This window comes from Rhineura floridana, chromosome 11 (genome assembly GCF_030035675.1).
Source record: "Rhineura floridana isolate rRhiFlo1 chromosome 11, rRhiFlo1.hap2, whole genome shotgun sequence".
In the NCBI taxonomy this organism is placed as follows: domain Eukaryota; kingdom Metazoa; phylum Chordata; class Lepidosauria; order Squamata; family Rhineuridae; genus Rhineura; species Rhineura floridana.
Genome location: NC_084490.1, coordinates 12,985,262 through 13,000,656, shown reverse-complemented (window position 1 = coordinate 13,000,656; position 15,395 = coordinate 12,985,262). Strand labels below are relative to the sequence as shown.

The 15,395-nt window shown below is 43.0% G+C and overlaps 1 protein-coding gene across 1 annotated transcript; it reads left to right on the top strand.

Annotated features, from left to right (window-relative positions):
* The first annotated feature begins 4,473 nt into the window (after window positions 1-4,473).
* Window positions 4,474-11,040, top strand: LOC133366756 (uncharacterized). Its single transcript, XM_061590222.1, has 2 exons — window positions 4,474-4,552; window positions 8,261-11,040. Exon 2 carries the CDS (start codon window positions 8,272-8,274, stop codon window positions 9,301-9,303), a length of 1,032 nt encoding a protein of 343 aa, XP_061446206.1. The 5' UTR covers window positions 4,474-4,552; window positions 8,261-8,271; the 3' UTR covers window positions 9,304-11,040.
* Window positions 11,041-15,395: the final 4,355 nt, after the last annotated feature.

Genomic DNA, 15,395 nt, shown 5'->3' with positions numbered 1-15,395 from the left:
AAACATACCAGGCATGCCCTCCTTTAACCATTAGGTATGAAAGGCTCTATTCCGCCTATTCTCCAAAACCTACCAGGCTCTGTTAGCTGAGGCAGTAAAATCTGCCAAGCTTTACCCATACAAGTCAGATTAAAAAAAATAAATCACAGATGGATTGCATAAACCTTCACCTCCCTGTCTCATCCTCATCTGGGTTTTTAAACGTATTAATCACAGTCTTTTTCTCATTCCCACACCCTTCTCTCTCGGGATTATCTTTGACTAACTGATAGGTATAACATCTTCATTGTATCCCATGTGCTAATATATTTGGATTTTAGCTTGGGGTTGAAATCTGGGGGGATCTGTGTTAAATCTGCCTAGAGCTTGGGATTTAAAGAAATTATGAGTTCAGCCAAAAGTCTTGTGCTTAAATGAGACAGAGGTTAAGGGAAGCTGCCTGCCTTACCTTTTGCTCACCACTCTTCATTCTTGGAATAAGGATGGGGGAGAAATTTGATTCAGTTTGCATTTCAAGCTGAATTTACCAAATTTGCACTGATCGAAACAATATGCAAATTCAGACACACCTATACTTCGGAATTCACATGTATCTGAATTTTGTGATCCAGTTCTCCAACCAGCCAATATTGACAAACAAATTTATATTAGGGGAAATTGCACATAAAAATGAATATATTAGTGAGAATAGCACAAAAATGCAATAAATTAGGGGAGCTTGTACACTAGTGAAAACGGCAAACAAAAATGTGTTTATGAGGAGAAATTCACTAAAATGCTGATGAATTTTCATGAGGATTTTTTTTAATGCAAATTGCTGCAGAAATGTGAAGAACAGAGTTTCAGATTGGGAAATGAGAAACAGAGCGAACCAAAATTGTCGGATCCTTCCACCCCTATTTTTGATTGCATTAGGTCCACATTTGCTGACGTTGTTGTATCAATTTTTCAAAACTTCTTGATACGCAATGTTCTCGGGGAGGAAAATTAAAGATCATCTTGACTGTCTTCATCTTCACTGAAGTAAGCAGCTCTTATTTACAGATGGTGGGACAGCTGCAACATTGGGCCCCTCCAGACTCATGTGTTTGTTTGTTGTGAGTGTATTCTGCAATGATAGTGCATTGGTGGTAGATTTCTGCTGGAGAATCCAAACCCCATTCTGCTTTATTAATTTTGTGATGCTTCTCCAATGGTACTACATTATTGCCTTCAGGAGGGGTACTCTTGTGCTATAATGCAACAAAAGCAGAACAGAAAAATACAGAAAAAAACAAACCATTAAGGCAAAAGGGGCACTGTCCCCCCAACCTCAGTCCTATCCCTCACCTTCCTGCCTTCTTACTGACAACCCATCCAGGGGGTAGCACTGATTTCTAGCTTCAGTGTTGCCCTTGTAGAAATCAGCAGGGAGGAGGATGACTTTCAAAGCTTAGACAAATTTGTGGAGGATAAGACTATCAATGGCTACTGGCCATGATGGCTCTGCTCTGCCATCATAGTCAGACACAGTATGCTTCTGAAAACCAGTTGCCAGTAGGCACAGGAGGGGAGAGTCCTCTTGCACTCAGGTCCTGCTTGCAGGCTTCCCTTGGGCATCTGACTGGCCACTGTGAGAACAGGATGCTGGACTTGATGGGCTACTGGCCTGATCCAGTAGGCTGTTCTTATGTTCTTCTGAGGATGAGGGGCAAACTACCATGAGCTAGCTCTGCCTGCCACTGGCTCTGCCTCCACCTACTGTTGGACTCCTGATGTCTGCCCCACCAGTGGGAGAGATCGGAAGCAGGGCTCATTCTGACGGCTCTGCCGAAGGACCAGCTCTGTCAGGCAACTCCTACCCCTGAACTGTTTCTACAACAGCTGGCAATTATAAGAACTAGTATTTATGGATTGGCGTCTGAGTTTGTTTTTTCCTCTTTGCTCCCTGCCCCCTTTCCCTTGTGTGTTGTGGTTCTTTAGATTGTAAGCCTGTGGGCAGGGACCGCCTTGCATTAATTGATTGCATGTAAGCCACTCTGGGAGCTTTTTTGGCTGAAGAGTGGGGTACAAACAATAAATAATATATTGTATCATATTTGTTTTTACAAGTCTCTGATCCAACTTTAGTCTGACACTGATCTAAAGACAAACATTTCAAGTCTTGCTTGTCCAAGAGGGAATGCTGAAGGTTTCAGGTTGTGTGTACAAGGTCTATTGTCTGTTAGAATAAAAGTTTGTTTTTAAGGTGGAGCCTGCATTAAGTAAGCAAAACCTTATTTAATGAAGAGCTATTGTTTTCAGCTATTCTTGCAGAAAAGTTAATATTCTATCCTTAGGAGGTGAAACTCCTGGATGAGAATCTGAGGCATTTCTGATGTATGAGGTATACGGAGTCGTGGGGTAAAGTCGTCCCATGTAATAAAGGTCTGCCTTGGAGAGCCTCAGAAAGACAGGTGCTTATCATGGTCAGGTGGCTGGGTTGAAAATCAATAGAACTAAGTCTGAATTATTTTGTATAAACTCACCCCCAGCATTGCAAATATACTTACAAGAAATTACAGGTTTTAAGTTCCCCCCCCCTCCTCAAATATTTACAAATTCAGGTGCCGAAGCAGTGGTCTAAAACTTGGAAATTGAACTTACACCCTCTGATTTCAGATGCTAAGAAAAACTTGATACAATGGACTGCTTTGAAATTGTCCTGGCTTGGCAAAGTGGCATCCATTAAAATGATGGTCTTACCAAAGTTCTTCTTCACAGTTTTGCCAGTCCAAATTCTGATACAGATGTGAACAAAATGGCAATCCTTACTTTTATTTTTGTACAGTTGCATAAAAGATGCATGTTTAATTATAAGCAGGCAAATCTAAGAGGGTTGGGTCTCCCCCAACTCCTGTGGTATTATGACACAGCCCACTTGCAGAATATTGTTCAGATGCACAAGATCTGGACAACTGTTTGTGGTTACATATGGAGCACAGGACAGGAAGGAGACAATGAGTAGACTCCAAACATTGCCATGTCTTTTAAATAATCAGCACTCTGTGCTTGATATTTTAAATCCCTTTGCATCCACAGAGTTTGCAATATGGTTATGGTGCGTTAAAAATTAGAATTGGCTGCAATTTACATTGTTCCTCATTTTATTACTGATAAAGTTGTTCAGTCATGAGCAACATAGAACTTGACCCCTTTTGAGACTTTGGCATTGAATTTGAACACCTTCAAGGAAATGTTCTTTCTATATTATATAATATTCTTCTTGATTGGCATACTGGCTCTTTTCAATCCCTGAAACAGTTGTGGGAGATAGATCTTGGTGTGGAAATAGAATGGGCAGACTGAAATAGTATGTGAGGAAAGCACACTAGCCTGACCTTTCTCTCTCTCTGGGCTCACTTCGCAGACTAGGCCTCAGTCATGCGCAGCTGGGCATGGAGGAGCAGAGTATGGCTTCTGAAACACAGTCACACACACAGAGAGATGTGGAGGCTACAATTTGTAGGGAAAGGACCTCCAGAAGACAGGAGAGAGAGCAAGATATACCCTTCTGTAGCCAATCTATAGGCAAATATAAGGTATAGCCAATGCAGAATGTATATCTTCTTTTAGCATGAAGGTCTGTATCCCCTTCAGGGCCTCAGCATATCTTAGGTATTCAGCTTGTGAGCGTTCTTGGTGAAAGGATGGGTCAGAAGATAGTCAATGTAAACTTTGCTAGCAACACAGGTGTCTTATCAGTAATGCTAACACGTGAGGCAATGGGATAGCCTGCCAAGAGGGTGGTTTGGCTGCCAAGAAGCTTTGGTTATCGGTAGCATTAATTGGTGCCGTGATGTCGCCTTTTCTAGCAGTTAATTCCCATCCTGGGAGAGTGCCTTATTAGCCCAAGATCAATCGTATAAAATGCTGCTATGACTTGATGCTTTGCAACAATTAATCATTGATGTAACCTCATCACTGTGCTGGTAAGCTTGTATGCTATAAAAGTGTCTCTTGTGCCCAGCATGGGTGTTCAGACTGACACCAGCTTCTTCAGGGCTGTGTCATCTGATCCACTTTTCATGGGTGCACCTGTGTGTGTTGTAAGTTACTCAATAAACTTTATCTCCTTGTAAGCAAACCTTGGGTCTGCATGTTGTCTTTGGTATTCCAGCAACCTGCAGGTGTTACACCTTCCCAGTCCCGGTGGGCAATCTGGAAGTAGAACTGGAGCAAGTTAAAACTCCTGGGTCAGGCAGGTAAAATGGCCCTAAAATGGCTTCTTGGATCTCTGCTTTGACTAGCAAAGGCCCAGGGGAAAGAAGGATAAGCAGCAGAGCCTTGAAAATGGCTTTTGAAGCAGCTTCTGCAGCTAGGGGTCCAAAAATAGTGAAGGGAAAGCAAAGGAGTCAGACCCCTGCGTTCTGGCTGGCTAAGTGATTCAGCAGGTGATGTCAAGCAGAGTGATATTCAGCAGAGTAGAACTGGGCAACCAGAGCTCAGAACCCAGAACACAGCTCTAGGTGCCCAGTTTTTATACCTTTCTGGACAAAAGCCTCAAAAGAGAATGCAGAACTGATTGGATCAGGCAAGTGCCCTTCCTTAATTTCCATACCTATTGTGAGTCATATGGTCAGGGTAATGGGCTTTTCTTTTGTGAAGACGCTTCTTAGCTACCTTAATAAGATACAGATTTGAACAATGGGCTCCCCTCCTGAGGGCCAAACCTTTACCATTGCTTTTGGGATTATATTGATTGAATTCCCAAAGGCTATGTCCTGTGCATATGACTGGCAACATACTCTCAGTTGAGATTACAAATGTAACTCTTTCAGTTACTTTTCCTACCAGGTCTCAAGCAGTCTGTTTGCAAAATGAACCAAACTGAAGCCATTTTAAAAATCGGATAGGCCATGTTGGGGTGGAGTGTCTCTCAGGTTTATAGGTTCGTAGCCAGCCTGCCAGCAAGGTGGTGGGAGAGGCAGTGCATTCTATGCTCAGGCAGCCTCCCTTTGCATGGGAGGCATTTGGAGTCCTTGCAAAGAGGAACAAATTGTGTAATTATGAGTTTAGAATCTGACAGTACAGTCCTATTCTTGACATATTGGTTGGATGAGGATATTGTTATTTATTGGCATTATTTGCATGGCTGATGGGTGCGTTCGCTTGTCATGGACTATTTTCTGAACTTCCCAGCCAACAGATGAAATGAACAGTTTGTTCTTTTATAAAGTTGGCAGCACTGACCTGACATTTGTTTTTAATTTGTGGGGAAAATGTACAAGGTCAGCTGACTTTCCCTGCACGGGGAATAGGGACTCTCTGATCTGAGCCCCTACAATATTGGGAGGAGAGCCCACTTAGGGGCTATTTAAAGACCAGCTCCCTACCTCCTTCTCACCCAACATCTTGCCAGATATCTCTGAGGATCAACAGCTGGTATCAGCGAGCAACTGTCAGTGAGTATTAGCATGCAGAAGATGCCACAGCCTCTCTGATGATTGAAGGCTACAGCAAGTGTGCATGGTTTAGCTGTGTGCCAATGTGTTCTGTCTGAACACAGCATCTGTAGTGCAGTTTGTTCTGTATGAATAGCTCCTTTATTGCAGATGTGTTCTGTAAGAATGTAGGAAAGGGTCTTGTAGTAGCTCAGTATTGTCTATCTGGATCAGCAAAGGCTCTCTATGGTTTTAGGATGAAGTTTTTTATATCACCTAGCAGCAGATCCTTCTTGGGATCTGCTAAGACCTTTGGCATACAAAGCACATGATCCTCACTGAGCAGTGTTTTGTATATAAATGTATAGTACCTCTATACTGTTCTATGTTGTTGTTGTTGTTATTATTATTATTATTATTATTATTATTATCCCACCCTTCCTCCCAGAAGGAGCCCAGGGAGGTAAACAAGAGAAGAACACTAAAAACAAATTTAAAATAAAACATCTTACAAATATTTTTTTTAAAAAAAGTTAAAAACATCTTAAAAAGCAATTCCAAAACAGCCACAGACTGGAATAAGGTCTCTACTTAAAAGGCTCATTGAAAGAGGAAGGTCTTCAGCAGGCGCCGAAAAGGCAACAGAAACATTTTCTGGGCTGCATGCAGCAGCTCATATGTGAGCATCTCTGGTGGGACCACTCTTACTCTCTCTGGAGTGGCAGGCCAGCAGCTGAGGTGGCAAGAGTGGGCTTGGAGTGAGAAGGGGCCTTCGGAGCTCCTCCTGCAAGTGACTGACCTGCTGCCTTCTTCCTCACTCTACCACTCATGGTGGGTCTGGCAGTGTAGTAGCAGCAGGAGGAATCCCTGGGAATGCCCAGCAACCACCAGGGGCGGCAGAGTGAAGCCTAAACGGCAAGGCAGGTTCAAGGGACACTTGCTGCTGCTGCTGCCTCACTCGCTCAGTTGTGCAAGGCAAGCAAGCTGCAAGGCAGGACAGCAGGAGGAGCTGAGAAGGGCCCCTTACCCTGAGATCAAGACGCAGCCCATTCTCGCTTTCTCTGGAGTGGCATGCTGGCACCTGAGATGGCAGGGGTGGGTAGAGAGACACCCTCTTCCTCATTCCTCTCTGTGACCTCAAGGCTGCTGGGCAGCAAGGCAAGGGTTGGGTATTTGCTGCTGCTGCTGCTGTTGGACCAGCTTGCTTGCCTCATGCAATTCATGAGTAAGTGGGACAGCAGCAGCAGTTGTTTAGCAGGGTGGCTGCTACGTGGATGTGGCATAACACAACATTAGAGGGAGTGCAGCCACTGTTGCTTTTCTCTGCTCCCCTCCCCCAACAATCTCATGTTTACTGTGAGAAGTCGGCTATGTCCTGCTCGTGCCAATTGTTGAGATAAAACTGTTAAGGGTACAAGAACCCTTTTTCCCCAATGCCAGGCCTCAACAAAGCTTAGGCTGACATCCTGTACCCAACTGTACTCATTCATTAGCTGCTCAGGGATCTGCACTGGTTGCAAATTTGTTAGTGGGCCAAGTTCAAAGTGTTACTACTGGTATTTAAAGCCCTTAAAATCTTGCAGCCAGTTTATTTGCAGGACCACCTTACCCCATATGTGCCCGCTTAAGCACGTTGATCTGTAGAAAGTCCCTGTTACAACATAATGCTCGTCCCACACTTGTAAGAAATCATTGTTAGTGTGGCAGCACCTTCTCTTTGGAACTCCCTGCCTATTGACATTAGGCAGGCCCCTTTGCTCTGCTCTTTTCGGCGCCTGCTTAAATTTATTTTTTTTAGGCAAGCCTGTCCAGAAACATAGGTGTTGATATGTTTTAATCTTTTTAGTCTGTGCTGTTTTAATTGTTTTAAAAATGTTTTAATTATTTGCTTGTAACAGTTTTATTGATAATTGTAATGTCTTTGCTTAGAGGTTTTTTACCATCAAGCGGTATATAAAGGTTGTTAAATAAATAAAACAAAAACACTTATAGGCTGGGACAGCCAGGCTGGTTCATTTCACAGAAATAGCTTAGAAGGGTGCCCTCACATTTTGCTTTGTAAGTTTCTTTCTAGGAGGTCTAGAGACTTACTTCTTTTTTTACTAAAAGCTCAGAGTCTGGAGACTCTACTGGGCTGGTGAACCTTGATCTATAATGTTCACCTGGCATCATGAGACAGGAGTCTACCAATTAAGCAGGCACAGGATTGCAGGCTAACAGCACAACCTTATACATATTCATTTGGATGTAAATTGCACTGTGCCCCGTGTGGCTTGCTTCCTATTAAGTGTGTTTAGGCATGCAGACTTAACCACAGATGTGCAGAACATGCAGCAAAACCGATTGGCACTGGCTTCATGATATGTGTAAGGAAGCACTTCTTAATACAGCATGTTATTTATGAAATTCACTGCTGCAGAACTGATGGACACAAGTTTGTTTGACTTTAAAAATAATTAGAACAGATTCATGGAAAAAGGCCCTCCAATGCCCATTGGGCATGACAGGCAAATAGAAACTCCATGTTTTGAAGCACTACATGACCATTTAGTAGCAGATGCTAATGGCAAACAACAGAGGACGGCTATTGCTACTATTCTCTCCTTGTGAGTTTCCCTGTAACATCTGGTAATGTTGGAGATAGACTACTAAAGTTGATGGTCCAGCAAATGAATTCGTATGCTTTTATATCAAAATGAAAACTATTCTGACAGTTCAGATGGAAAAAGGCAATAGTTTTCACATTGTAAGGCAGTTTAAATAATAATACATAGAAGAGTTCTTTAACAAAATATTGGTGACTACTGTACTACGTGGCTTTATAAGGCTGTAAGGAATGTGTCTTTTCTGCTTTCCAGCCTCTGCCATTATGCCTACAATTGTCCCCAAGAGCAAAGCCCCCAAGGTTGACTTCTGTGGGGTGGATGAATACTACTACATCATCCGGGCTGACCTCAACGTCTACATGCGCTCCACCAATTTCAATAAGGGGAAGGACCTGTCGGTCTTCAACATACACCAGGCTTGTCAGGACGGTGATCACTACCTGGCCCATGAAGATGACTTCTTCTACGTCATCAAGGGTAACTTTTTCCGCCGCGTATCCAACCTGAACAAAGACTCAGGAGCTATCGTGCAGCCACTCCATCCCAACTGTTGTGGTGGCGATCACTACCTCTCTGCCTTTGGGCACTTCTATATAATCTACCAGAGTAAGAAAACCTACCGGAAAGTCACAAATCTGTCCACAGACGGCGATGCGGTTGAATATACTCTGCACCCAAACTGCAGGAATGGCCTCTACTACTGGGGAATAAAAAATTATTACTATTTTGTGGTGCCACATGACAAATGGGGCATCCAGTACTTCCGCTGCACCGACTTTGCCCACAATGAGAATTCTGAAACCTTCTCTTTCCACAATGATGTGATCCCCTTCCTTCCTGGTGGGCTGAGTATTACTCATGGCCCAGCTTATGGAAGATGGGAGGCCATCAAGACCCTCAACAATGATTCCAAGACGCCCATTACTTTGAAAAAGAGTATCTCAAAGAAGGTGGGATACAGCAAGGAGAAGATGCAGAGTGTGGAAAACAGCTGGAATATCTCCATGTCCTACACCTATCAAACAGGAACCCTCATGGAAGCTCTGTGCAAGCAACAGCTTTCCCTGTCAGCTGAATATGGTGGTAAGAGTGTCAATGCGACAAAAGAGAATTGGGAGGAAGCCACTGAGATGACCGAGGAGATTGAGCTGACCTTGCAACCTGGAGAAAAAGTTTACATCTGGCAGTATAAGCTTGGTCTGGGCAAGGATGATATTCTCTTTTGCCGTGACATGAAATTTGATGATGATGCTAATCCACCCACTGAAATCCCACTGCCTCCAGCCAGAGAGTAGCTGTAAGAAGATCGTCTAAATGAGAAAGTCCTTCTTCGGCATACTTTGGTCACATCCACACCATACATTTAAAGCATGCCACTTTAACAGTCATGGCTCCACTCCCCCCCCCCCAAAAAAAGACCCATGAGACCTCTAGTTTCGTTAAGGGGGGTGAGATCTTTTAGGAGACTTCTCACAGAGCTAAACTTCCCAGCACCCTTAACACACTACAGTTCCCAGGATTCTTTGAGGGAAACCATGAGAGTTATAGTGTGGATGTGACCTCAGTGTGCCACTCATCAGCTCATCCCTCGCTGTTCTCAATATTCATTGCTTTTATTATTCTGCTATTAATCCTCTCACCCATTGGTACCAAATCCTCTAATTCCATCACATACCTTATTGTTAGGCCCATTAATTTCAACGAAATAGAAGATGCATGCTTATTATATCTGTATATTATAGCTACAGTTTAATCAGGCAGGTTAAAGAATAGTAGTGGGCTAGTTTTCCACCCTCCCAATAGATGTTTATATAGGTGGTGGGTGATGAGAAGCCTATTTTGGATTAGTGGTAGTAATCTTTGAGTCACAATAACTTGCAGACTGTCTCTAATTTTGGGTTGTGTTCAATCACATAGTAACAGATTCATGCTGCACAGTTCAAATTAACTTGAGCCTTTTGTCCAGCATTCCCCCCAAAATCAGACTTTTTGTGAAAAGGATAGTGATAGGAATAATGCACTGGAAAGTGTGGGGTAGCATTTGCTTGATGCAACATCATCTAACCTCCCTGAAAATAATCAGAAGGAATGCTCAGTAAACAGCCATCATCATCTAATCTCCCTGCAAAACACACACCAGGATTACTGCTCAATAAAAAAAAGTTATCTGTAAGTGACCATAGTTATTCTGCATTAATTTAGAACACAGGGGTATGTGGTGAAAATGCCAAAGAACTAGCACCCTTAAAATGAGCATGACAGACTTTAATCATTTATTTGTACTCACTTTGTTTATTCTCACATTTTCTTTAGCTTTTATATTTCTTGTTGTATTTTTAATGAGATTTTACTCAGTGTCCACAGATATTTTTTTCACCATTTACTCAGTCGTTCCACACCATCAACTCAAGCAGCAGCACACCTTCTGCAGAGGCCAAATAATGAAACAGCATTTTCTCTGTGTTTTCATTCTTGCATTTCTATCCTGCCTTTCCTCCAAGGTGGCACTGGCATACACGTTTTCCCCCCTCTCCATTTATCCTCGCTACAACCTTGTGAGGTAGCTTAGGCTGAAAGGCACTGACTGGCCCAAGGTCATGCCGTGAGCTTCTTGGCCAAGTGGGAATTTGAACCCTGGTCTCCCAGGTCATAGTACAACACCCTAACCAGTTTGCCACACTGTGTACTCAGATTTCACTTAGATTACATTACATTTTTACATATCCTTCTAAAATCACTCAAGGAAGAACAAATAAATCATCTTCCAGAATCATTTATACAAACAAACAAATAAATGTTAGAAATAGAATGTGGTTTCTGTAGTCCTTTTAATACTTGGCCACTAGGGAAAAAATCCAGAATTTCTTTCTCTTTCTTTGATGCATGGACTCTTTTTTTTATTTTGCTTCTATGGTGATTATAAGACATGCAGAATGAAATCACTGGGTATCTCAGTTTTTTACCTGAATAGATGCCGAGTGTAATCTGTTCTGCTTCTACTGCATGATGATAATAAAACTTCATGAACAGCACACAGCCTGACTCAGCCTCATGATTTATCATCTCTTTCTCATTTTTCTATGGAGAATATACAATGGAAGTTACTTACTGTTGCATGATTGCTGTGTTGCTTTAGTTAAAACCACAAAAATGAAGTATTGCTGCAGAGCAGCTGGAACTGAGCCAAGGAACCACTATAGTTTGCAGTATAATAGGGAAAAGTCATATGATTTGAGGTCTAGTTATTTGTCACATAGCAATGTGCAGACCAGCAGGGACAGGTTCAAAATGTTTTACTCAGGGGATCCACCAAGCAGAAGGGGTATCTCTTGGCTGTTAGTTTCCAGTTTTTAATTGTTCCTGGAACTGTGTGAAATAGTAATAGTAGTAATTGTTGTTCTCACAGGGTGCCTCTGAGAATGTGCAGAATACACTCAGGATTAAGTAACTATAAACAATCACTGGTCCTCTGGGAATGGAAGAATGGGCATCTGGGATTTTTATAGATTACATGTGTAATCCTATATGCATGTTTACTTAGAAGTAAGTCTCATATTTGAAGGGGCTTACTTACTCCCCAGAAAATGTTTTAGGACTACAGCCTTTACTTAACCTTTATACCCTGTTTTTTAGGGATGAACGACTCCCAGAATGATTTATGAATTATACCAAACCAGACCACTGGTCCATCTAGCCTCTCCAGGGTTTCAGACGGGGACATTCCCAGCCCTAGCTGGAGATGCTGAGGATTGAACCTATGGCATTCTGCCTACAAAGCTCTGCCACTGAGCTACTCCTTCCCCTTGCTCTGCAGAACCGGCATCACGGGCTAGCCAAAGAGGCTCAAAGACTGCAGAGAAGGTGGAGGCTTCCTATAGGCTTAAGGGCACATCTTCACCAAGACCCAAAATAAATCCTGAGGATTTATGTCCGTGGGCATGTAATGTTGTGCCTCTGGAGTCCCCTTATTGAACTATATTATGGAGCCCCAGCAAGTTCTTTTGACTGGCAAGCTCTGTTCTGCCATTTGTCCAAACACAAAGGCACTCCAGTGTACAGCTCTCCGCTTTCTTTGGATGGAGGTCGGAGGCATGACAGGCAAAATCAACAGATGGAACTTTCCTTCTTCGTGCCAAAGAACAGGCCTGCCTATTGCATTTCTGCTTACAATGCAGGAGGTAAAAGTATGTCCATTAACAAAACAAACACATAAGAAGACAGCAACTCTTTCTCTGACTCCACATACAGGTTATCTCTAAGGTTGCTATTCCTCCTCCCTTCTAGTTTTAATAAGCACCTGAAACAAGCAAACAAAAATATTCCCTGTGATGGAGATTAAGCGTTCAGCTGCTCAGTTTCTGCATTTTAAGCTCAAGAAGAGCCCTCATGGATCAGACTCAAGGCCCATCTGTTCCAGTATCCACAGGCCAATCAGATTCCTGTGGGAGGCCCACAAGCAGGTTATGAAAGCAACCTTCCTTGCTTCTAAGCAACTGGTATGAAGTGGTATACTGCCTCTGAACATGGAGGTTCCATATAACCATTTCTGCTAATTGTCATTGATAGACCCATCAGAGGACCAGATCTAGAAAACTAGTGGTAACATAGGGAGCTGTCATATATAGAGCCAGACCATTGGTCCATCCAGCATAGTATCGTCTCCACTGACGGGTAACAGCTCTCCACGGCTTCGGACAGGGATCTTTTGCATCCATACCTGGAAATGCTGGGGATCCAACCTGGGATCTTTTGCATGCAAAGCAGATGCTCTGTGAATGGTAGAAAACACATCCCCCACTATGTAGCAGCAAAGGCTGTAGCCAGCACTGGGGTCATGGATGCACTACCCCACTTTTAAAAGAGACAGTTTTTTTTTTAATTTATGACATGACAGCTTCCATCTAAAGAAAGTTTAGAATCTGTTCTCTTTTAGAAAAAGAAAATAGTTTTCAAAGATAAACCAGCGGCAATTGGTCCCACTCCCCCACCCCAAGCTGGCAATGTTCTAACAGCCACCTCTGCCGATGCAGAATTCCCTCTGGCGCAGGGCGGATGTTTCAAAATCATCACTCTTTGCAGTGTTTCACTCAGTCATCATGGGGAAAAAATTATTCCCTCAGCTACAATGACTTAAGCATGGCAGGGTGCTTTAAGCAGGTGACTTAAAGAAATTCTTATTTATTTAAAGAGGTGTTTCCTAGAAGTACAATAAAAGCATTTGAACTTGAAAATGATAGTTCTCACTCAACTTCTGTGTTTCTTATACTAACCCTTCGTGGACTGCAATACTGTTATAGCAACTAGACTTCCTTTGTTAAGGAGATTGCATGTTAAAAGACCAGAAAGATTGGCTGAGGTTTTCCCCAGGGGTTATTCTGAGTTTTTTTCCCCTCCTGCACAAGGAACCTGCACAGTGCCCGTCCCCAAACTAGTAAAGTAATTAGCCCTATAATATACTATTAGCAGGGCTTTTTTGTGATAGCACTCGCCAGTACGGAGTACCTCCTTTTTTGCTGCCCATGCCAGCCATTTTGTGCTGGCACCCACAGTACTTTTATCAAGATATGAGTACCAACACACACACACCCTTTTTTAACCAAAATAGCATTACCTAGTAGTATAAGATTATGGAGATTTGAAAGAAACTAGTATTTATCTTCATTTTCTATTTATTTTTCTCATCTATTTATATTTTAGAAGCTATCCAGCTCCTTATTAAGTCCCATACGCTCAACTGTACAAAAACTTATTTCACACTGCACATTTTTTTTTGACACTTGCATAAAATGTGTCTTAGCTGCACGTTAGAATGAACCCTGGTTTTCCCCCACAATGCGAGTTAATGGTTTGGAAATTTCTGGAGATCTCTCAAGTGGTAGCCAGCAGAGCTTTGAAAAACTGACTGAAAGGAGGGAGTGACTGATGGGGTGTTTGTCTATGTTTGGGGGGGGGTAAGTGGCAGTTTTTGAACAGAAACAGGACCCTTCCAGACTGGTGTTTTGGGACAGGTGTCATTGACACCATAATACCACATTATTGCCACCTGGAGGGCCACTCTTGTGCTATAGCGCCACAAAACTGAGACACTCCACTCTCACCCTAGAACATTTGTGGTATAAAAAGTGACAGGATTTCAGCAGGAGGTTACGTGTCATGCATTGATTAGAAAGGGAGCAGGATGTCCCCTCCAAAACTTTTGCAGACACAAACCCAGTACCATCATGAGCAGAAATCATCATAAAGAATGCAAAGTAAAAAGGATGCCAGTATACCTCCAGAGAGAGAACCAGAGAGTCTGCAGGGTAAATCTCTGTGGAGATCTAAATGTAAAACTGCTAATTATGATCTTCTGTCTGGTAGGAATGTATACATTACTTGCACCTGCTTGTGCTCTATTATCAATTTCTAAATCATTATTTTATATTTAAAAAATACCATACATCTCCATTACTTTCTCTTCCAGAGAAGCCCAGGTGTCCCTGGAGCTTCTCACTGTTCAGGGAAGCGGAGAATCCATAACAAATTACACTTCATGACAGGTGGTATAGCACAGTGGGGAGGAGAGCCTGGCTGGGAGTCCAGAGTCTGTGAGTTCAAATCCCCACTGTGTCTCCTGGGTGTCAAGGGCCAGCTAAAGATCACCCCCACAGTGACTGGCTCATGGGTTACGTGCCCTGCCACCTGTGCAGCCGTGGGCAAGCTGCATAATCCCAAGGAGCCCAGTTGCCCCCCCAGCTGGCAGTTGCGGACAGGCTGGCTTGTGCAGCTGTGGCAAGCTGAGCAGGCCCTAGCCAGCTTGGGAGGACTAGACTCAGAGGGAGGCAATGGTAAATCCCCTCTGAATACCGCTTACCATGAATACCCTATTCGTAGGGTCGCCGTAAGTCAGGATTGACTTGAAGGCACTCCATCCAGAAGGTTGTGTTGATTATAAAGAAATCACTGTTTTTTCTTTCATTTTAAGGAAATATGGCAGCTTTACCTAACAAGGAAGGCTGGCTACAGCCCTGGGTCCGGCTCCCCATACAGCTGCTTGTTGGTGTAGATGGACATTATTTTCTACGGATCCACCAGTCACACAGTGCACAATTTCAACCCCAAGGTGACCTGCCATGAGCTTCTGGTTTACCACTTCCTCATTCTCAAGTCAGAATGGAGTTCTGTCATGAACCGTGTAACAGAGTCTAGAATTCAGTACTTAGAACAGAAATCTAGTTCCACAAGCAGGAAACTCAAATTGAACCACTGGAATTAATTCTATTGACAAAACAGGTAATGATTTATTTAAACTTCCCTGCCAGGGGTCACACAGTTCTCTATAGTTCGCTCCCTCCTTACTCCAGAAAAGGGAAGGGGTTGTTAAGCATGCCAGGGCTGCAGGATACAA

Bases quoted from the DNA above. Each gene is read 5' to 3' on its own strand.
- LOC133366756 (XM_061590222.1), top strand. From the start codon at position 8,272: ATGCCTACAATTGTCCCCAAGAGCAAAGCCCCCAAGGTTGACTTCTGT.